This window comes from Pseudochaenichthys georgianus, chromosome 17 (genome assembly GCF_902827115.2).
Source record: "Pseudochaenichthys georgianus chromosome 17, fPseGeo1.2, whole genome shotgun sequence".
Lineage (NCBI taxonomy): Eukaryota > Metazoa > Chordata > Actinopteri > Perciformes > Channichthyidae > Pseudochaenichthys > Pseudochaenichthys georgianus.
In genome coordinates, this window is record NC_047519.1 from 4,065,079 (window position 1) to 4,087,299 (window position 22,221).

General features: G+C 44.7%; 1 protein-coding gene across 1 annotated transcript in view; it reads left to right on the forward strand.

The window, feature by feature from the left end:
* The window catches only part of tgs1 (trimethylguanosine synthase 1), a 32,789-nt gene that overhangs the window by 4,803 nt on the left and 5,765 nt on the right, over positions 1 to 22,221 (forward strand). The window contains exons 3-11 of the mRNA XM_034104971.2: positions 899 to 1,038; positions 1,155 to 1,236; positions 1,530 to 1,598; positions 2,916 to 3,425; positions 3,870 to 3,990; positions 4,534 to 4,701; positions 7,067 to 7,223; positions 19,135 to 19,465; positions 19,568 to 19,732. Of these exons, the coding sequence (XP_033960862.1) occupies positions 899 to 1,038; positions 1,155 to 1,236; positions 1,530 to 1,598; positions 2,916 to 3,425; positions 3,870 to 3,990; positions 4,534 to 4,701; positions 7,067 to 7,223; positions 19,135 to 19,465; positions 19,568 to 19,732 (1,743 nt within the window). The remainder of the gene's footprint in view (positions 1 to 898; positions 1,039 to 1,154; positions 1,237 to 1,529; positions 1,599 to 2,915; positions 3,426 to 3,869; positions 3,991 to 4,533; positions 4,702 to 7,066; positions 7,224 to 19,134; positions 19,466 to 19,567; positions 19,733 to 22,221) is intronic.

Below are 22,221 nucleotides of genomic sequence, written 5' to 3' on the forward strand. Positions count from 1 at the left end.
TTTTACACTGTTGAGCTGCAGCGATCAGCTGATACGGAGCATAGAGAGAGCTGCAGTCCGCGGGGCTCGGCCTCGCCTCCTGTCCTCACAACTCTTATTAATCCGAGGACCGGACAATTGTTATTCGTTCCTACTCTGAACCGAGTTTTGCTTCCCAACCCGGCCACTGTGCTACACTTCCCGCCCCGCTCCCGTCTAACTGTACAGAAAGCGGCGAGATGCATTTCCTTAGGAATCGACAAGCAGAACCGAAACTAACATTTCTAAACGAACAATGGCGGACACGGACAATTTGCGAATGAGTTCTGCCTTTTTGTAAACTCAATGTATCAATAATGTGTCAATAAATCGAAGCGAAAAACGTCACTTGTCCGCCGGACAAGTCAATTGAAAGATCTACTTGTCCGATATTGTAAATAACACGTCCCGGACGGTGGGACGTGTACTTTTTCGCACACTGGGGCCACCTTCCTCTGTATATCTGTGGGCCACCTTCCTCTGTATGTCTGTGGGCCACCTTCCTCTCTATATCTGTGGCCACCTTCCTCTGTATGTCTGTGGGCCACCTTCCTCTGTATGTCTGTGGGCCACCTTCCTCTGTATATCTGTGGGCCACCTTCCTCTGTGTGTCTGTGGGCCACCTTCCTCTGTGTGTCTGTGGGCCACCTTCCTCTGTATATCTGTGGGCCACCTTCCTCTGTATGTCTGTGGGCCACCTTCCTCTGTATGTCTGTGGGCCACCTTCCTCTGTATGTCTGTGGGCCACCTTCCTCTGTATGTCTGTGGGCCAGTCCTGAGGTTGAACTCTCAGACTCAGGACTGGCCCACAAATATACAGAGGAAGGTGTCTATGGGGGTGAATTGAGAAGCTGTGAAAACATTACCCCTCACCTCACAGAGGCAGATGATGGAGAGGAGGAGGAGGAGGATGATGATGAAGAGGAGGAGGAGGAGGAGGAGGAGGATGAAGAGGCTCAGCTGATGGCGAACATGGGTCTGCCCCTTGCCTTTGGAAGCTCCTCTAAACAGAGGAGAGGGGTGAGTCACCTGACACCTAGCCTTTAGCACCCAGTCTGTGCAGCTCTTCTTATTGTCAAACTGGCTGTAATGCGCACTTCCTGCTGCTGAATGAGCCTGTTGTGGTCATGTGACAGGGGAGGAGGTCCAACAGGAAGCCTGCCACATGTTGGGAAGAATCCACTGAAGAGGAGGGAGATCTGCAAGTTAACAACAAAGGTAAAATGCGACGAGTTATTGTGATTATTAATATTCATAAATATAAACAGGGCAGGTTACTGAGGCCAGCAGGATGGCTTCGTCCAAAGTAAATGGTAAAGAAATACACTGAGCCGGTTCCTCCCAGTGATCGGATCATATGCATCAGTTTATTACGTTTATTTCATAAAGTAACACTTTTGTCTATTCATGAAACAAGTATTTATTATACTTTTATTGTTTGCATTAATATTTAATAACAACATAATAATATGTGACCTTTACGTTGACTTACCTTTTGATTTGTGTCGCAGTGGCAGTGTGTGATTCAATGAAGGAAACCACTGAAGAGACCCAGGCTGCTGGCTGGGAAGCATACTGGGGTATGGAGGAGGACATCACACATGCACCCTGACACTGTGTGTGTGTGTGTGTGTGTGTGTGTGTGTGTGTGTGTGTGTGTGTGTGTGTGTGTGTGTGTGTGTGTGTGTGTGTGTGTGTGTGTGTGTGTGTGTGTGTGTGTGTGTGTGTGTGTGTGTGTGTGTGTGTGTGTGTGTGTGTGTGTGTGTGTGTGTGTGTGTGTGTGTGTGTGTGTGTGTGTGTGTGTGTGTGTGTGTGTGTGTGTGTGTGTGTGTGTGTGTGTGTGTGTGTGTGTGTGTGTGTGTGTGTGTGTGTGTGTGTGTGTGTGTGTGTGTGTGTGTGTGTGTGTGTGTGTGTGTGTGTGTGTGTGTGTGTGTGTGTGTGTGATGCAGAAAAATGTTATAATAAACATAGATACTGTGTTAAATGGATATATCCGCCTTCTTTCATTTATCTTTCCATTCCCACAACAATATACATAAATAAATGGCATATTTTGGACTTAGTTCGAATGGTGATTAATCATGATTAATTAATTTTTAAGCTGTGATTAATCTGATTAAAAATTGTAATCGTTTGACAGCCCTAATATATATATATATATTAGGACTGTCAGTCGATTAAAATAGTTAATCGCGATTAATCGCAGATTAATCGCACATTTTTAATCTGTTCTAAATGTATCTTAGAGGAATATGTTTCAAGTTTTTAATACTCTTATCAACATGAGTGGACAAATATGCTTTATGCTAATGTTTATTATCATTTGGACAATGACAAATATTCTCATGAATATTAAACACAACAACCTGAACATTACAAATATTCGCCTCAATTCAACCTGGAACCTCTCATAAACATACAATAATACAATACTGTGTGTGTGTGTGTGTGTGTGTGTGTGTGTGTGTGTGTGTGTGTGTGTGTGTGTGTGTGTGTGTGTGTGTGTGTGTGTGTGTGTGTGTGTGTGTGTGTGTGTGTGTGTGTGTGTGTGTGTGTGTGTGTGTGTGTGTGTGTGTGTGTGTGTGTGTGTGTGTGTGTGTGTGTGTGTGTGTGTGTGTGTGTGTGTGTGTGTCTGATTAAACACCACTTTTCACTATTTGTGTAGGCCCATTACATAAAAAACAAATACATATCAATTCAATTCAAGATTATTTGACAAAGAAAGGATAATGCCCAAAGTCTAATTATGCAGGAGACTAGCTTCCCAAGGGTTCCATGCACAGTGTGCTCAGCGGCACGGAGGTGGCCACGTGCTGTGTGACCTATGGATGGAGAGCAAATCATTTACTACCTCACATATTAAATATTGCTTCTCTATTTCGATGTATTTCCTGTAGCTGAACAGGGTGAAGCTCTGCTGTGGAGCAGCTGGTTGGAGAAGCTTCCAGAGACTGACCAAGCATCAGGGACTGCTCCTTGGGAGGACCCACACTCTAAAGCTGCCTGGGACACACACGCTGCAGAGACCTACTACTCATACTGGGACCAGTACTTGTACTGGGCAGCACAGGGCTGGAGTGCAGAGCAGCCTGCCTGGGAGGGGAACACTGGGGGGGTGGGGGGCACAGAGACAGAGGGAGGGAGGGAGGGACAGACTGAGGACCAGCAGAGAGCAGGGGAAGAGGAGGCTCTTGGTGATGACGCTGGGGATCTAAAGGATCTGTTTGCACACAGCTGCACGTTAGCTGTGAGATCAGAGAGCGACTCAGAGGCGGAGTGTGTGAGTGTGTGTGACATCAGACAGCAGGCAGAGAGAGAGCTCTGTGTGTCTGATCGCCCTTCTGATGGGGGGAGTGATCCCAGGGGTCATGCTGCCTCCTCACAGGGACCTACAGCTCAACAAGCAGGTAACACATGGACACACACACACACACACACACACACACACACACACACACACACACACACACACACACACACACACACACACACACACACACACACACACACACACACACACACACACACACACACACACACACACACACACACACACACACACACACACACACCTTGTGTTTGTGTGTCAAGGCTGCACTATTCTTCAAAAGGTTAATATTCAACCTGCAGAAAGCACACTCTTGATAAGGGATTAATACCACATTTGGCTTCAACCCTGATTCTACAATTTATTTGTATATTATTATTGTGATTTCTTACTATTGTTTTAGTTTCTAATTATACAGTTAGTAAATACATTCAGACTTAGTGTCACATATTAGGGTTGGACAAATGTTAATTAAATAAATGTGTATGATGTGCTGGTAATATCTGGTACGCTTGTGACTCAGATTCCCAGCATGCACCTGGCGGCGCGGACAGACAGAGTGGCAACAGCAAAGCAACTTCTAATGGAGAAGACGATGACGATGACAAACCCCCAGCAGGGGGGGGGGCTGGGGTGAAACGCAGGTGAGATTCTGCTGCATGCTGGTGTTCGGGGGGACTGGATGGAAAGAGGGACCCTTCCCCCGGCCAGAGGGCCCACATGACCTCAGCCAATAGCTGAACATCAACAGCTGGCAGCAGGAAAGCTAGTTAACGCCATCCTTTTTATAAAATCCAAGTGAGAAATAACATCGAGGCACACGTTTATTCATGAGAATACTTTGACCCACGGTAAAAACAAATGGATTGCTGGGACAGTCATGACTCCAAAGAGAAGATAAATGTTGTCATGCCACTCTAATGCTGGTAGTTCCATTCCAACCCCCACACGTGCTGAGCCTCTGCAGACCATGCACACAGCTATAGAGCGCACGACAGGAAAGGGAAACCAAAGAGCATAATAGGGCCACATTTTCTGAAGGATTAATTCAAAATGATTTACTGAAAGTAAGAAGAAATGCAACAGAATTACCGTCCACAAGAAAGGGCCATCGGGTGGGCCTGACCTGCTCATAGTCAGAAGATGTTATCATACGCACATTGTAAAGCATTATGTTCTGTTTACAGTCATGAGCTGGATGAGGAGGAGAGCCCGAACCTGACCCCTGAGGAGGAGAGCCCGAACCTGACCCCTGAGGAGGAGAGCCCGAACCTGACCCCTGAGGAGGAGAGCCCGAACCTGACCCCTGAGGAGGCCTGGAGCAAACTGGGCCTTAAGCACAACCCTGAGCCTCAGTGAGCGTGACCGGCCTTCACACACACACACACACGCACGCGCACACACACGCGCACGCGCACACACACACACACACACACACTGCTCCATCATTCACACACCCTCTGCAGTGTGTGAGCAGACAGTGTCCTGCAGACACACTGATGTTTACAGACGGTTCACTGCATGTTGAGAACAGCTGTGTTTTGGCTCTAATATTTTGTTACTGTAATATTTATGCAATATTCATTCCTGGATAGTCTCTCTTTTTCTTCTCACCTCTTTATTTGAATCCTTCCCTCTATTCACTTACAGTAAAACACTATTGCATTAGTAAATGAATGAGTTCTCAAGTGAAGAAGGTGAGCTAAGGTCGCATTTGGGCTGCACAAAATAAAATGTATTGTAAACATACAGGAATAATAACAGAAACACTTTAAAGTGAAATGCACCAACATGAAGAGGCTAGGGGTCGGCAACCTTTTGGATATGATGCCGTTTAAACAAATTCAAATAATTGGTTTAAACGGCAAAACAATAATGACGAGCGTCCGTTCTGTGATTCTCCAGAACACAGATGGCCGGTCCGCCCTGTGTAGCGTATTCTCTCAATGAGTGGTGAGCAGATCGCCACTGGGCTTTCAACTACAGACACAGCCACGCAGACACTGCGGCATGATCCTTAGGGGTACTGCAGTTTGCAGTGCTGGGGCGCTCCGGCAGCACGACACTCCTGCGTGTAGTGCTGCGTACCTGGACTCACATTCAGGTTCAGGTCCGGACTCAAGTCCAGAGGTTCAGGTTCAGGTCCGGACTTATAAGTCCGGACCTGAACCCATGGCTTGTGTCAAGTTGTGTGAGTAACTAAAGTGAACTTATTGTGAGCTAATTGAAAATTAACTCATAATCAACTCAAATTCAAACTCGTCAGATTTATTGTGCTCCCTTCCAACTCGTGTCTACATTTCTCTACAAAGTACAAATGTAAAAAAAACACTTTTTGCCACTTAGTCTACAAATGACGTATGACAGCAACTACAGGGAACTACTACAAAGTTCAAACATTTATTTCATTTACCAAACTAAAGTAACCAAACAGTCCCTGAGCTGACTGAACCTAAATCCATAAAACGTTGCTGAAAGGTAGAGTGTAGAGTAGACTATACGCATTACACTGTTACACACCTACTATACAGTATAGGCTACACTGTAGTGACTGTACAGTCAGAGTGTACTGTACTGTCTGCACACCATGTCTTTTCTACAACTCTACATGTGTACATTATACAGTACATACTACATACATAGTGATGTACATACATACTGTTAGAAATTAAAATCAATGTTGATATGGCGTAATTTTGAATTAAATACACTATTTAATTTAAATCAGTTTTATTCTGAAAAAAACGGAAGTTCACACTATTTACTTACTACTTTTATTCTGAAAATTATTCACTTCCGGTTAGCATTAGCATGTGGCGAAATGCTACGTTTTCAAACCGTGAGTCGAAGGTGAAATGACATGTGATGTTGTACACTGGGATTAGCACTCATTTATTGACGCTGAATAACGTTTATCAGGGAATGTTTAAATAACCACAGACACCAGAATATACGTAAGTGCTAGTTTTTTTGCGAGTCCAAGTACCGGTTCCTGACGTTCCGGTTTTAACCGGACTTGAACCGAAACTTTTTACAAGTCCAGTACCGGTTCGGCGTACCGGTACGCAGCACTACCTGCGTGCATGCTTCCTTCTGCAGGCAACGGGGAGACGCGCTCTGGCGGTGGTCTCGTTCCGAAAATACAATTTAAATATTTTTCACACTTATTCCACTTATTCCTAGTGTGCCACTGGTTACGGTCCCGCGTGCCACTGGTTACGGTGCCGCGTGCCACTGGTTACGGTGCCGCGGGTTGCCGACCCCAGGGCTAGATCAATAGTGAAGCACTGGATGCGGTTAGCTCCAGCAGGACTTCATTTATATGCAGCGGTGTATTCTATGAGTTAAGCATGCCATTTAAACACATTTCTTGTAAATATATACTTTGTTGAAGACGTGCAGGGCTAATACTTAAGATTGTTGGCCTATGTGCCGAGGCTTGGAGAGCTCCGGCCCAATGTAAGCCCTGGTTGCAGCATCACCACTATGGGATGCTGCTGTACGTACAGGATCGCTTCTCTTGTTATCTGCTTTGTGATGATGTTCACAAAGTAGAGACAACACAAATCTGTTTACTAACTATGTTGACTTTAATGTTGACTTTAAGGAACAGATTGTGCCTGGTATTATGTCTGTGCAGACTACTTCTGATTTAGATGACTGCCACTCAGTCTGATATGTTGACCTGATGGAGCAGCTGCTCATGTCTCTGTGTCCCAGGTTCCAAAGCGTGTTGAGCTTCAGAGGCGGCGCTGCTCAGAAGCGTCCGAGGCAGTGGCTCACTAAAGGAGCAGTCCGCAGCGTCAACAAGCACACCAGGTTCTCTGAGGCGGGAGCAGACCACACACCGCCACAGAACAGAACCGCCCTCCACAAGGTACCTGAGCCGCAGGTCTCTGAGAACACATTGCTGTGTTTCATTACCAATGTGCTCCAGCTAAGTGACGTGATGATGAACACATGCGAAGCTGAAGTAAATGGTTACAACCCCACGAAACGGTACACTCACTAGTCTGCTGTTGCTGCCCTGAAACAGGCACAACCTGATATCTTCTGGATCGGTGAAAAAGGGTCCACCCTTTTCCCCCAAAAAATACAAATGAGATTTTTAGGACAAAATGTCACTTAATTGAAATGGTATCAACCAATTCAAAGCTGGCTCTGTATGAAGAGCTGTCCAAAGATTATAGATGTGCTCGGAAATACGTTGAACAAATATTTATTTAATTAAAATTATCTTTTGGTTACAACTTGCACAAAGTCATTTATCAGAATAATCACAGCTGGTGCCAGTGTGTGTGGCATGCGAGCGGTGTGTGGCATGCCGTCCGTCTCTTTTATTAATAAAGTCACTTCAACTAGGACTCAAATCACTGCTCCATCAAACGACACCTCTGTCTCTGCCCCCTGCTTTGCTGTTTGACCGTGTTGAGCCTATGACTCTGTCCCCTGTGCAGGAGATTGTCTCCAAAACAAAGCCTTCTGGTTCTCCAATCGACCCTGTCCCTCCTCGATTTTTAAAAGAGGTATTCCCCACTATAGGACCTTTAGTCCAGCAGATATGTGAAATATCTGAAAGAATGGGCTTTTGATGATAAAAGCACGACATTTGGCACACTGTTAGAGCATGCCCTAAGGAAGATGCGTGGTTATAGGGCCATCGCAAACATTGGCGCCATTGGACACATTTTGGACAAACATCATCTGTCCCCAGCAGTGACCAGCTTGGAAGGCAGCTCTCTTTGTGTGCTGAATCAATGCTGCTTGTGTTGGGGGGAGTCCCTCAATTGTTCTACCTTTCTGGGTGAAGAGTTGCTTGCGTGTCTGATTGACTGACTCCTGGCTGCTAGTGCGGTCATACAAAACCAGAGAGCAGTGTCACGCTCACTTCTCTACTTCCCCTCTTCTACGAACAGGCCAAATATGTGGCCATGATTCGTCATTCCATCGATGAGGTAAGGCAGGCATTAGAGATTCTGAATCCTGGTCAGACCACTCTGGATCAACCTCTGTACGCTGTGGCTAAACAAATCCAGTGAAGCTGGCCAGCAACTCACAGTGAAGATCATTGTATTGTGATGTTTGTTGGGTTTCACATTGAGATGGCAGCACTCAAGGTACTTGGCGACCTCCTGGAGGGGTAGCGGGTGGACAAGAGCAGTGTCGTGTTCCCAGTTCCACTTCTGGTCTATCATCCTGCAGCTGGAAATAGAGTTGATGATCTATGTGCGATCAATAAGAGGGGCCGACTTCCTACTCTACATAAATGCCTTGACCAAGAGTGTGCCTTGGTTCCTTTCTCTGGGACTGGTATCCATCTCTATGCTGGATGGATACCAGTCCACTTATGTGACATGATTGTGCTAAAAGATAACCATCCTGATGTCCATGGGCCGTTTCTGAGAGGAAACGTTGCTGTGAAGAAGACGACACACAGCTATTGTCATTGACCAGGCCCACGAGCAGAACAATGCCTCTGTGAAAGGTGATGGCGGTGCTGTAGGCCTGACAGAGAACCCTGCAGCTCTGCGACGCTGGATGGTGTCTGGCCTCGAGGTGGCACGTGTGGTTGGGGAGTTTGAGGCCTCCACTGAGAAGAGCAAGAAGACTGACACCCGGCACCATGAGCAGACCAAACATGCGCAAATGGCATTTGCACAAGATGTTAAAGCACTAATTGGTGCTATATAAGACATGGGCAATCCATTCTGTGAAATAAGCAGTGAATATCTTCTTGTACTGGATACTAGAGACCTTGCAGATGCAGCAGTCATTGACACTCTGAACCAGATTGAGAAACTCGGACAGGACGGGTATGACACCTACAGTGGAGGAAATAAGTATTTGATCCCTTGCCGATTTTGTAAATTCACCCACTTACAAAGAAATGAACAGTCTATAATTGTAATGGTAGGTTTATTTTAAAAGTGAGAGTAAGAATATCAAAAAGAAAATCCAGAAAATTACATTATATAAAAGATAAACAATTATTTAACTGTGGGAAATAAGTATTTGATCCCCTTGCAAAAAACAAGGATTCTGGCTCCCACAGACCGGTTACATAAGTGCATTTCCTTTAGGAAGGCATCCCTCGTATCAACTTGTTACCTGTATAAAAGACACCTGTCCACAGAATCAATCAATCAGATTCCAACCTCTCCACCATGGGCAAGACTAAATAGCTGTCTAAGGACCTCAGGGACAATATTGTAGACCTGCACTTGTCTGGGATTGGCTACAAAACCATCAGCAAGCAGCTCGGAAAGAAGGAGACAACTGTTGGTGCGATTATTCGGAAATGGAAGGGAAAAAAATGGACATCAATCAACAATCAATCACCCTCGCTCTGGGAATCCACACAAGATCTCGCCCCTTGGGCTATTGCTGATCATGAAAAAGGTGAGGTATCAGCCAAGAACTACAAGGGAGGTACGTGTTAATGATCTCAAGGCAGCTGGGACCACAGACCCAAGAAAACTATTGGTAACACACTACACCATAATGGATCAAACCCTGCAGCGCCCGCAAATTCCCCTGCTCAAGAAGAACATGAAAGGCTCGTCTGAAAATTGACACTGAATGATTCAGAGAAGGATTGGGAGAAGCTGATGTGGTCAGATGAGACCAAAATGGAGGTGGAAACATTATGCTTTGGGGTGTTTCTCTGCTAAAGGGGACAGGACGACTTCCCTGCATCGAGGAGAGGATGGACGGGGCCATGTACTGTAACATCTTGGCCAATAGCTTCCTTCCCTCAGCCAGGACACTGAAAAAGGGTCATGGATGGGTCTTCCAGCAGGACAATGACCCTGAACATACGGCCAAGGCAACACAGGAGCTGCTAAAGAAGAAGCACATTTAGGTGAAGGAGGGGCCTAGCCAGTCTCCGGACCTTAATCCCAAATCTGTGGAGGGAGCTGAAGTTTTGAGATGCCAAGAATCAGCCTCAACACCTTAAGGATTTGGAGAGGAACTTCAGAGAGGAGTGGACCAAAATCCTTCCTGAGATGTGCACACACCTGGAGACCAACTACACAAAGTGTCTGACCTCTGTGCTGTCCAACAAGGGTTTCTCCACCAAGTACTAACACATGTTTTGCAAGGGGATCAAATACTTATTTCCCACAGTTTAATGCATATCAAATTGTATCTTTTATATAATGTCAATTTATGGATTTTCTTTTTGATATTCTTACTCTCACTGATAAATTAAACCTACCATTACAATTATAGACGGTTAATTTATTTCTAAGTGGGTAAATGTACAACATCTGCAAGGGATCAAATACTTATTTCCTCCACTGTATGTCAGTGAGCGCCTGGTCAAACAGACAAAGCCCATCAAAGATCCCATCAAAAGGAAAAACTTCCCTCTATTCAGCCGGCCTCCAGTCCGAGAGAAGTCCAGGTCCCACAACAGCTCTCATCTCTGAAGAATGACTGTTCTCTGTTCTCTAGGCTGTATCTGAGATACGTGATGGAAGTCTGGATGAGTTTTTTGGGATTAATTATGTGAAATATAATAAACTTGAAAACCAGGCATTTCATTTCATTTCAAACCTTTATTTATACAGATAAATCCCATTGAGATCATTGATCTCTTTTTCAAGGGAGACCTGCTCAAGTAGTTCCACATGAAACATAAAAACATAAACAGAACAACAAAAGGACATCAGACAGCATCATTTACATAATTATCCACATAAGCAGGTACCAATAGCTTCCGATTGACAAGCATCCAACCGAGCTTTAAAAACCTTTGGTGGCACCAGATTGTTCAGTTTCCATTTAATTTGCAGACTGTTCCAAGACAGAGGAGCTGCACATCTAAAAGCTGTCTTCCCTAAGACAGTCCTAGCAGTTGGCACATTTAATAAAACCACAGCATGCGATCTCAGGCAGTAGCCTCTTACAATTCTCCGAGAGATCAGGGAGCAGATATAAGATGGAAGTTTCCCTAACATGGATTTGTATATAAAAATGTACCAGTGACTGAGCCTCCGTACAGTTAGTGAAAGCAAACCAGCCCTTGCATACAGGGTACAGTGATGGGTTAATGCTTTACAGTTTGTCACAAATCTTAGTGCGCTGTGATACGCAGCATCTAACTGGACCAGGCAATGGGCAGGTGCATTCATATAGACCAGATCCCCAGAGTCCAGCACAAGTCAAAGGTCACAGTGACTAGCCTTTTCCTGGCCTCAAGCGAGAAACAGGACTTGTTCCTGTAGAAGAAACCTAGCCTAACCCTCAGCTTTTTAAGCAGGTTATTGACATGAAGTTTAAAAGTAAGATAATCATCAAGCCAGATACCAAGGTATTTGTAACAGGTAACCACTTCAAGTTTTATTCCTTGCGTAGTTACAATATCTAAAACAGGCTCTGGTGTCTTTTTAGCTTTTGAAAAGAGCATTACCTTGGTTTTAACAACATTTAAAAGAAGCTTTAGTTCAGAGAGCTGAGTCTGAATAATGTTAAAAACAGCCTGTAATTTAACAACAGCCTCCTTAATGGAGGGACCTGCACAGTACATCACGGTATCATCCGCATACAAATGTAAAGTAGCTTCATCCACATTTTCACCTAAACTGTTGATGTAGATGGAGAATAAAAGTGGACCTAAAACAGAACCTTGGGGAACACCATTTGCAATGTTCAACCACTCAGAAGACAGCCCATCAAAGTGAACACATTGGGACCTTTCAGAGAGGTAGTTTACAAACCACCCACTGCATGGCTGGATATGCCAATACTGGCTAGCCTCTGCTTTAAAATGTGATGATCGACGGTATCAAACGCTTTGGAAAGGTCAATAAACAGAGCTGCACAACTCTGCTTATTATCTAAAATACTCGCCACATCATTCACCACTTTCATTGTGGCAGTGATGGTGCTGTGCTGCTTTCTGAAGCCTGACTGATGTTTAAACAGGATGTCATTCTTACATAAAAACTCCTTTACCTGTTCACTCACTAAGCGTTCAAGAACCTTAGCCAGAACTGACAACTTAGAGATTGGCCTATAGTTATTTAATAAGGTGGCCTCCCCTCCTTTTAGCAAAGGCAGGACATACGCTGACTTTCACCATTTTGGAATTGTGTTGGTGCTGAGGGAGAGGTTAAAAAGAGAAGTGAGAGGTGGAGCAATAAAATCTGCAGCTATCTTTAAAAAGAAAGGTTCTAAGTTGTCTGGGCCGGCCGGTTTCTTAGGATCTAACTTGGTTAAAGCTTCACGAACAACATCAACAGTAAAAGGGGTAAAACTAAAAGGGTTTTCCAACACACATTTTTTAGAGTCACATACTGTAGTGTTTACAGAAGCAGAGTTAGTGACATAATCAAACAGAGAACCGCAGGACACAAAATGCTCATTAAAGCAATTTAGCATAGTAGCCCTGTCCGATATAGAGCCAGATGCTGTGGTAAGGCACGGAGGTAGCTCATTACGGATATCGCCGGTGGATAACGATTTAATGGCTTTCCAAAATTTTCCAGGATTATTCAGATTCTTTGTGGTTACTGACAGATAGTACTTTGATTTAGCACTTTTGATATGAGAAGTGAAGCTATTCCTTAGCTGCCTAAAACGCAGCCATTCTACCTCTGAGCCTGATTTCCTAGCCTTTGCCCAGGCCTTGTTTCTCTCATGAAGGAGACTAGACAGCTCAGCAGAAAACCAAGGATTGTCTCGTCCTTTTACTCTAAATGTACGCAGGGGTGCATAAAAATAAGACCATGCGGTTTCCACATCAGCACACAGATCGATTTTACCCCAATCAAAATCAAACAGATCATGCACAAAACCCTGCTCCACAAAATGTTTTTTGTCTCTCCTCTGACACTGCAGTTAACCAGTCCCAGTTAAAATCTCCAAGTAGCACTATTTCCGTGTAGTCTAGTTGTGATAAAAGATTTGCTAGTGAAGACAAGGAGTCTTTGACAGCTGAGGGGGGTCTGTAACAACTCACCACCATGACCTGTTGACCCTTTGCCACTTCTATATTTATGGCTAAAAATTCAAATTGCTTACTGATCGATTTGGAAACTAATGTGGTTACACTGAACTTATTCTTAACATAAATGGCAACGCCACCACCTTTATTAGGCCGGTCGGTACGATACACATTAAAACCATTTAAGGCAATGTCAGAGGCCAAAATAGATTTATTTAGCCATGTTTCTGATAAAACAATGACGTCAGTGTCAGTCAAGCTCGCCCAGATACGGACAAAATCTAGTTTACCTAACAGACTGCGCACATTCAAGTGGATGAAACCCAACCCAGACCTAGCTTTAAAATCAGCAGGAGTAGCGATCTGACTACTACTACTGGGCGGACCAGGGTTAGGTTGTACATTTCCTGACAGTAATAACAACAACAACAAAAACAGGCATCTTTTCCTCTTAAACGACACACATACATTGTCATCTAATTTAGAAACACCGGAAAAGTCTGTGAGAGTGTGATTAGAGCTTAAGAAGCAGTCCTGAAGAACCATCATCGCAGGAAAACAAAAAAGACAAACATATTTTGTCGAGCAGATTGTCTGTGACAAGGCAACCGGTAATTGTTTGAGCAACACATCCGAACCTTTGCAGGGGATTCCCACCGCGGGTGGCAGAACAGACCTGAATCCAGTAGACTTCTCAGAATGACTAGAGATCTTCTCATAGTCCAAAACAGTTAACAGGCACAGCAGAATCCCGATATGGGCCATTTTGCCAGACCAGCACACAGTATCCGCGATGTTCCTGGAGCAAAATCAGCACAGCAGCAAAGGATAGGTGAAAACAGCAGCGTGGAAGCGCTCCGGTCCCTCCGTGGTATCCCCGGGGTGAAAGCAGGCCTCTGCAACAGCAGAACCAGGACAGGTGGAAAGCAGGCGGTGGTAAAATCCTCCTCCGTACAGCAGCACACGCCCGGTGGAAGCAGGCCAAGCCCGAAGCGTTGATCCACTCCGTCTCTCCGCGACGACTCCGGGGTAAAAACCTCTCCAGTACAGCCATATTCTACAGGTGGGAGCAGGCCTCCGTAGATCGCAGGCAGCAACAGGTGGAGCCGCTCCGTCTCTTCGCGACGAGCAGGCCTCCGTAAATCGCAGATCGCATGCAGCAACAGGTGGAGCCGCTCCGTCTCTTCGCGACGTCTCCGGAGGAAAAACACCTCAGTACAGCCGTACTCGACAGGTGGGAGTAGGCCTCGGCAGATCACAGGCAACTAAAACTACTACTTGTATAAGCAGGGATGGCTAAAAGTTTGTAAGCAGGAGAGCTAGATGCTAACAGATGCCAGATGCTAAGAGTTAGTGCGAGCCCGTAGAAATTGCGACTGCCTCCAATGACAGCATAGGATCAATGTCCATCATCATTGTCACAAATGGCAAGCTCAGAACTGGTACCAAGTCAGACTTGGTGGGCTGTTTGGAGGACCTGATTTCTTTACAAGAGAGCGCATCCCACCCCACAGTTAAGGCCTCATCCTTGATGGGCCTACTCTTGTGAACATGCTACGACCTGGTGCTGCTAAGACGTTTTTTTATTATGTGCAGAAAGCGTTCTCACCATACATCCTGTCTCAGCTGGAGCATGTCAGCAGAGTCGATGTCGTGTGGGATGAATATTTCCCCAAAAGTCTGAAGGCTGAAACACGCAGCAAGAGAGGGAAGGGTGTTCATAGACGCGTTGAGCCATCCAGTGTCATTCCTGGAAACTGGCCAGAGCTTCTGCGCATTCAAGACAAGAAGGCTGAACTGTTCTTCTTCCTGGCAACCAGTGTGGCAGCCCTCAACACTGGCAAACAAATAATCAGTACTTGCAACATGCACACATGAGGAGGCTGATACCCGCATCCTACTGCACCTTGGAGATGCTGTGAAGGAAGGGTATAGCAAGGTGTCAATACGCACAGTTGACACGGATGTGGTAGTACTGGCAATCACAGCAGCCCAACCCCTCAACATCACTGCTGTGGGTTGCCTTTGGAGCTGGGAAGAGTGTTCTGCATTTAGCAGCTCATGAGAGGGCGAGGTCACTAGGTCCAGATCGATGCATAGCCTTACCAATGTTCCATGCATTTACTGGATGTGACAGTGTCATATTTTGGTGGCAGGGGCAAGAAGACGGCGTGGGATAAATGGATGACGTTTGATGATGTCACTAGAGCCTTCTGTGCCTTGGCTGCCACCCCAGACTCCGTACACAACTGGATGGAGCCTCTGGAGCGATTTGTGGTATTGCTGTATGACCGCACTAGCAGCCAGGAGTCAGTCAATCAGGCACACACGCAACTCTTCACCCAGAAAGCAGCATTGATTCAGCACACAAAGAGAGCTGCCTCCCAAGCTGGTCACTGCTGGGGACAGAGGATGTTTGCAGCCCCTGAACTCCCATCCCCAGGTGACTGGGGGTGGAAGAGGAAGGCCACAGGTGGATGGGAAGTTTACTGGACCACATTACCAGAAGGCCAGACCCAGGCCTGTTGTGAACTCCTCCTGAATGTGTCAAGGTAGCAATTCAGTACACTGCCCTTTGCCACTGTGGTGGATTGTTTTAAGAACTAAGTCTGCATTTAGTTGAAAACCTGTAATATTTCATATACATTATGTAACATGTATGACTTCACCATAATAAATATGTTAATAGTTTACTGTGTATTCTGTTCCCTGAATACCAGATACATGTAGTTAGCTACATTCTAGCATGTTTTAAATAGTACCAATGCATTCTCCATCCTTGAAAATGTAGGATTAGCCACCAGGATCAAGATCCTAGGTGGTCTAGATCCCAAGCTACTGGTAAAATAACAACCAATGGCGCCATTGGACACATTAGCGTGATTCTCCCTGTATTTGCTCCCTCTTGGGTCCATTCTTAGGAAACACGGTATCGCTTTCCATTGCTATGCCGACGATTGCCACTTTAAAAGAACGACTCATATGTGACCCGCTCTATCGAAATCAGTCGGAAGTCGCAACGGCTCATTTCAAAATAAACGTGGATTTACGTAAAAAACTATTTTTTCGGGGTTCGGGTGTTTTGTTTGATTTTAAACAAACCAAGTCTTGGCTTTCAGAATATGGAACTTTTATTTCCAAAATAAATACATTTTTGAAGCTTGTGAAGGGACGAAGACAGGCACCACTCACTCGCAATCTGCTCTTCCGCAGCTCTTCCGTAGGGAGTAAAACTAACGCAGAGAAGACCTCCCCAAAACGCCTCGTTGGAGATTTCTCATATTCCAATGTTTTCTTCCTGGGTATCGTGACGTAGGGATGCCCAGTAGCCACGCCCAGAGCTATGGCCGCACCCTCTGCCAGCATTTCACGAAAACAAAGCTTCCCAAACCTTTCAGGATGCATGCCGGATATGCACAGCGTAGGGCACTGAAGCTCGTGCTGTTCCTACTTTGTTTGGACCTGCGGGAGATTCGGGTACACAACCTATAAGTATTCATTGTTGTTTGTGTAGTTATGATGTTTAAAACAAGCAAGGTATCTACCACGACTGTTTAAATGGGTAAACGTTTCTCGCGCTACTACATTGGGATGGTGGAGAAATGCTCTCCGCAGACCCATTCTCACAGCGTTATAAACCTTTTTCTGACTCAATATCAAGCCACACTTATTGTTTTTACTTCGGCTGTGAGTTTGTGTGTGCTGAGGATGAGTTTTGCTTGTTCTCGCTGTATCGCTGAGACGCCAACACGGAAAGCCTGTCTGCTCCTGCAGCAGCTCACACAGCAGCAACGAGCCTCTCAGCCAATCAGAGCACACTGGGCTCACAGGGAGGGGGCAGGAGCTCCAACAAGCCGTTTAGGACAGAGAGTGAATACACATACTTTACAGAGATGCTGTGAGAAACCAATGTGAGTTTGGAACAGTGCACAATGTAAATGTATTTTAGTAGACCTCATCAATGGAATTATGATCAGTGGAAATGGCACATGGGATCTTTAAATCCTGGATGTCATGCAACTTTTTAAAATTAAATGGTGACAAAACCGAAGTGATGGTTTTTGGTTCCCCTCAGACCACTCCTATAGACCTAGGATCCTTGGGCCACTCCACCAGGCCTACCATCACACATCTTGGGATAAAGATGGACCCTGAACTCCAGCTGTCAGCCAGATCAAGGCAGTTGTTAGAAACAGCTTCTTCCACCTCAGGCAGCTAGCCAAAATAAAGGCTTTTTTAAATAGTGACCTCTTTGAAACTGTAATCCATGCCTTCATCACCTCCCGCTTGGATTATTGTAATGCTCTATATATGAGGATAAGTGCGTCCTCCCTTGCTCGCCTGCAGGTGGTGCAAAATGCAGCAGCACGGCTACTAACTGGCAAACACGAGCACATTTCCCCCATTTTATCTTCGCTCCACCGGCTGCCCCTTCATTCGAGGATTCATTTTAAAACTCTTTTATTTACTTTTAAAGCCCTCAATGGCCCCGCCCTACCTCTCTGAGCTGTTACACAGCTACATGCCAACTCGCACTCTCAGGTCAGCTGATCAGTTGCTCCTGAGGGTGCCACAAACAAAGTCTAAGCCAGAGGGGACCGTGCTTTCTCTGCTGCCGCCCCTAACCTGTGGAACGACCTGCCCTCGCTCATCAGACAGGCTCCCACACTGTCTGCTTCTAGATCCCGTCTTAAACCCACCTCTTCTCCTTAGCACTCGGAAACAAGTAGATTGTTGCTTTTATTTGCTTTCAGTGTCTATTGTTTTTATTATATGGCTGTTTTTAATTTTTTTATTGTTACGTTTATTCTGGTTTGTTTTGTGTTTGTATCTTTTATTTTAAATGTATTTATTTTATGTTTTGTGAGCTGAGCTGTGTGATTTTATATTTTATATATCTCTCTGTAGTACAGCACTTTGGTCTGGAGGTTTTAAAGTGCTATATAAATCAAGTTGGATTGGACAGCTATCAAGTGGCGGTCAACTAAAATATACACACACACACACACACACACACACACACACACACACACACACACACACACACACACACACACACACACACACACACACACACACACACACACACATCCATCCATGTGACCCAACTAAAACAACACACTGCAATCACACAATAATACATGATCATATTTAAAACACTAACCAATACAAACATAAACCAAGACAAACCACAGTGGATCCTGCTGACAAATGTTTTTATTTTGAACCAACTTTATTGTCATTGTGGATATTCTTTCTACTTAAAATCAGATAATATGAAGGCCACTTTGGTTGGTATTTCTGGTTGATCAAACATCCGGATACTCTTTAAAATAGATTCATATATATATATATATATATATATATATAATAATATATATAGAACAAATAATCAGTTTAAATTGATAGTGCTGGGGCCTCGGAAAAGCAGATGGTTTAGGTGAGAATACAATATTTACCTCAAATGTATTGAATAAACAACATTGCACATTTGCAATGTGTATATCTAGCCTTTACATGAGTCTCCAAAATCCATACTTTGCTTTCATACCGAAAATAACAGTCTTTTGTGAAATGAAGCACGTGTTTATTTCTGACAGATAATCATTGCCCTGGGGTTTAAAGCTACAAACACAATATTTCAAACTGCATTACATTACAACCACATTAGAGAGTTTAAATCACATCCTGCTCAAATTGAAATGCAGAAGAAAAGGACGGTTAAATATGGGGTAATCAATGTCAATCCAAAATTAAATGTGGCTTCTGTTTTTATTATTTATCCCTTTCAATGTTACAGAGAAGACTAATTAAATGAAGACTGTTTTTTTCACAGGTGAAAAACTTCCTTGAAAAGAACAGGAAGGAGACTCCGGTGACTCCATGTGACCGATGTGAGACGGGAGGAGGGAGCACGCAGGAAGCAAGAGCTGAGGGAGGAGACGAGGAGGCTAAGGAAGGAGATAAGGAGGCTGAGGAAGGAGAAAAGGTGGCTGTAGAAGAAGAGGAAGAAGGTAGTTTAGATTTGATATCCAGTTTGGATGCAGAGAAAACCCTCACCTGTGGGACTGTAGAGAGTGAGAGGGAGGAGGAGCAGCCTGACACATCCTTAGCATGTCTGGAAACCCCTGATCGCCTCATGGCTGATGCTCCTGAAGGCAACACTGGTGAGCCAAACATCCGATGAGTCCAATAGAATACGATTTCGGTTTTCTGGTGGAAAATGTTGTAGTCTTATAATGAGTCTGTATGTATGAATGAGTGTTTAGAGTCGGCTGTGAGAAACAAGAAGAATAAGAAGAATAGGAAGAGACAGCGAGGCAGGAAGCAGCAGGTGCCGGCAGAGATGGCCGCCGAGCCGCAGCTGGCCAAATACTGGGCCCAGCGCTACAGACTGTTCTCTCGCTTCGACGAGGGCATCCGGCTGGACCGAGGTCAGTTCACTCTGCACTCACTGATTAGTCGTTTGTAGTGGCGAACCGTGTCTATCACAACTGGACCTTCTGTAGACACACACACCCCCCGCCGCCCCTCCCCCCCCCCGTTTTGGGGGTGGGGGGGGGGGGGGGAGTCCGTTGTCCGACTGACGGACAACTTCTCACTTCAAAAAAGAAGAAGAAATCTAGACCGCAAAAACAATTAAACAAGCGAGTACCTGTTTTTCCTGGCCAAGGACAGGTTCCTTGAACACAACACGAGCGTAACGTGTCTTCACGTGGTATATGTCTCGTCTGAAAGGAGTATGAGGTGTGATTTGTGCCAAAGAACGAACTCACTGAGCAGACAGTCGTGTCGATCGTCGCCTACCATGCCGTGATTATGCCGTGAGAGAAGTAACGTGACACTCTCATCGCCACCCCTCTCGTCTGAGAAGCTACGTGACGTCTGCGTCTGAAGTTACTTTACTTTACTTTACTTCTATATAATGAATGTGAGTATTAGGTCAACGTCATGTATTTTGGTGTCTGCAAAAGTAAGTGACGGCACTTCCATCTTTTCTGTAGAATTACCCATATATCACACTAATTCATAAAGCAACTTAGACATTTTGATGTTCCGGATCTTTGCATGGGGAGATTTTCTCTAACTGGACCTCGTTGAATTTTAGTTGAATACCCCTGATCTAGATCCTCTGCCTCGAGCCAGTTAACTAGCGGGCCTTCTAGAGGACCCTGGAACCGAGGGAAACTCTGAAAGAACACGCCCATTGCCTACAAATCAATATATGATTGGTTGATCAAACTGTCAGTCCAAACGTACGCTCTCATTCAGTGCAACGGCAAGGGCATTCGATCAAGGATGTAGAATACCTGGTTGAAGGATATTCTTCCCAGAGACCCAGAACAAGATCTGATTGGTTGCTTTCTTTTCTAACACAAAACCACTGAAATGCGTAGTGCATGGTCCGAGAAGGACAAACAAATCAACGTAACACTGTAATATTACAGATCAACAACACAGATACGATTCTCATTTATTCATTTTATATACGTTTTATTACATTTTATATACGTTTTATTACATTTTATTTATATAGTTATATCGATTTTTTGTTTGTTTTATCTGAGTGTTCCAGGGTATTCTCTGAATACCTTGAAGGCCCTGACGGTTCGCCACTGGTCGTTTGTAGTAAAACAGTAATGTAAGTATATTACCTCGCATATTAACATGGCATGTAAAAAAAAAGTTTTATATGGTAACGGTAGGGGTGTAACGGTTCACAGAATTCACGGTTCGGTATGTACCTCGGTTTGGGGGTCACGGTTCGGTACGGGTTCGGTCCAACAAGAAAAAGCAAAACAAATCCCAAATGCATAATTCCAGGTTTGTTGTTATTTATTTTTGAACAGTAGTGCAAGTTTCAGTTTAAAAATAAGGAACTCTAACATTTTGAATAATTAACTGTATTAAACAGTTAAAAACAAACCACAAACACTCAGATGGCCATATTATCTATAATGGCTGATGTCAAACGAAAAGGTTTCATCAAGCTGTAAAACTAAAAAGAATGTCTTGCAAATATTACATCATAAATAATAAGATAGTGTTTCAATCACAATCAATAAAATCCGGGGTCGTCTACTATTGCATAAGGGCGCAGCATAGCCGTTGAAATATATATGCCAAAAGCTTCCGTTATTTATTTTCATGTCTATTGGCTTCTTAAAAACAGCGGGGATCAGCTGTTGAACAGCTGCTGTCTTTTGCCGGGCTCCGGTGATTGGCAAATCTGGGTGATGCCTTCTGATATGATTTAGCATGTTTGGCGTGTGTTTCCATTAGCATACCGCACCGCTATCGAACAACGCCGACACACCGTCCTCGTCCGATCCACCACTCGCACACTTCATCGTTGTTGTAGTCCACAGGGAACCCGAAGTGTTCCCACACAGCTGATTTAAAAGAAGCAGGTGGATCTTCTAGCTCCTGTGTGTTATCTGAGTAAGTTAGCATTTTACCCACAACCGTCCTCTCCACCTTTGTTTTAGCCATTTTAAGCCTGTCCTCAGTTTCACTCGTCGAGTGCGATTTCACGGCAATTTTATAATTCCAATGTCCTATATCCTTTGCCATTACTTCACAGGAGGGCTGGAGAGTGATCCAGACGCAGACACAGATGATTACCCGGTCCTGTGCTGCAGTTTAGAATGTTTTATTTAGCATTTTACATACCAAGGTTTCATTATGCTGTGTCAAAGGTTGTGGTATGAGCATCTGCCGGGCTGGTGGAATCGGTATAGAGTGCCACAGTGTCCTAAAACCCGAAAGTAAACTCCTTCCGGTTCCTTCGACAAAAACCAATGGGATTTCTCCATAGGTTTTGGAAAATAGCTGGAACTAAGGTCTGTGTTCGACACATTTAAGAAACGGATCACGTTTTGTTCTACGACCTTAAACACATCAGCAGTGACCCCAGCAGTGG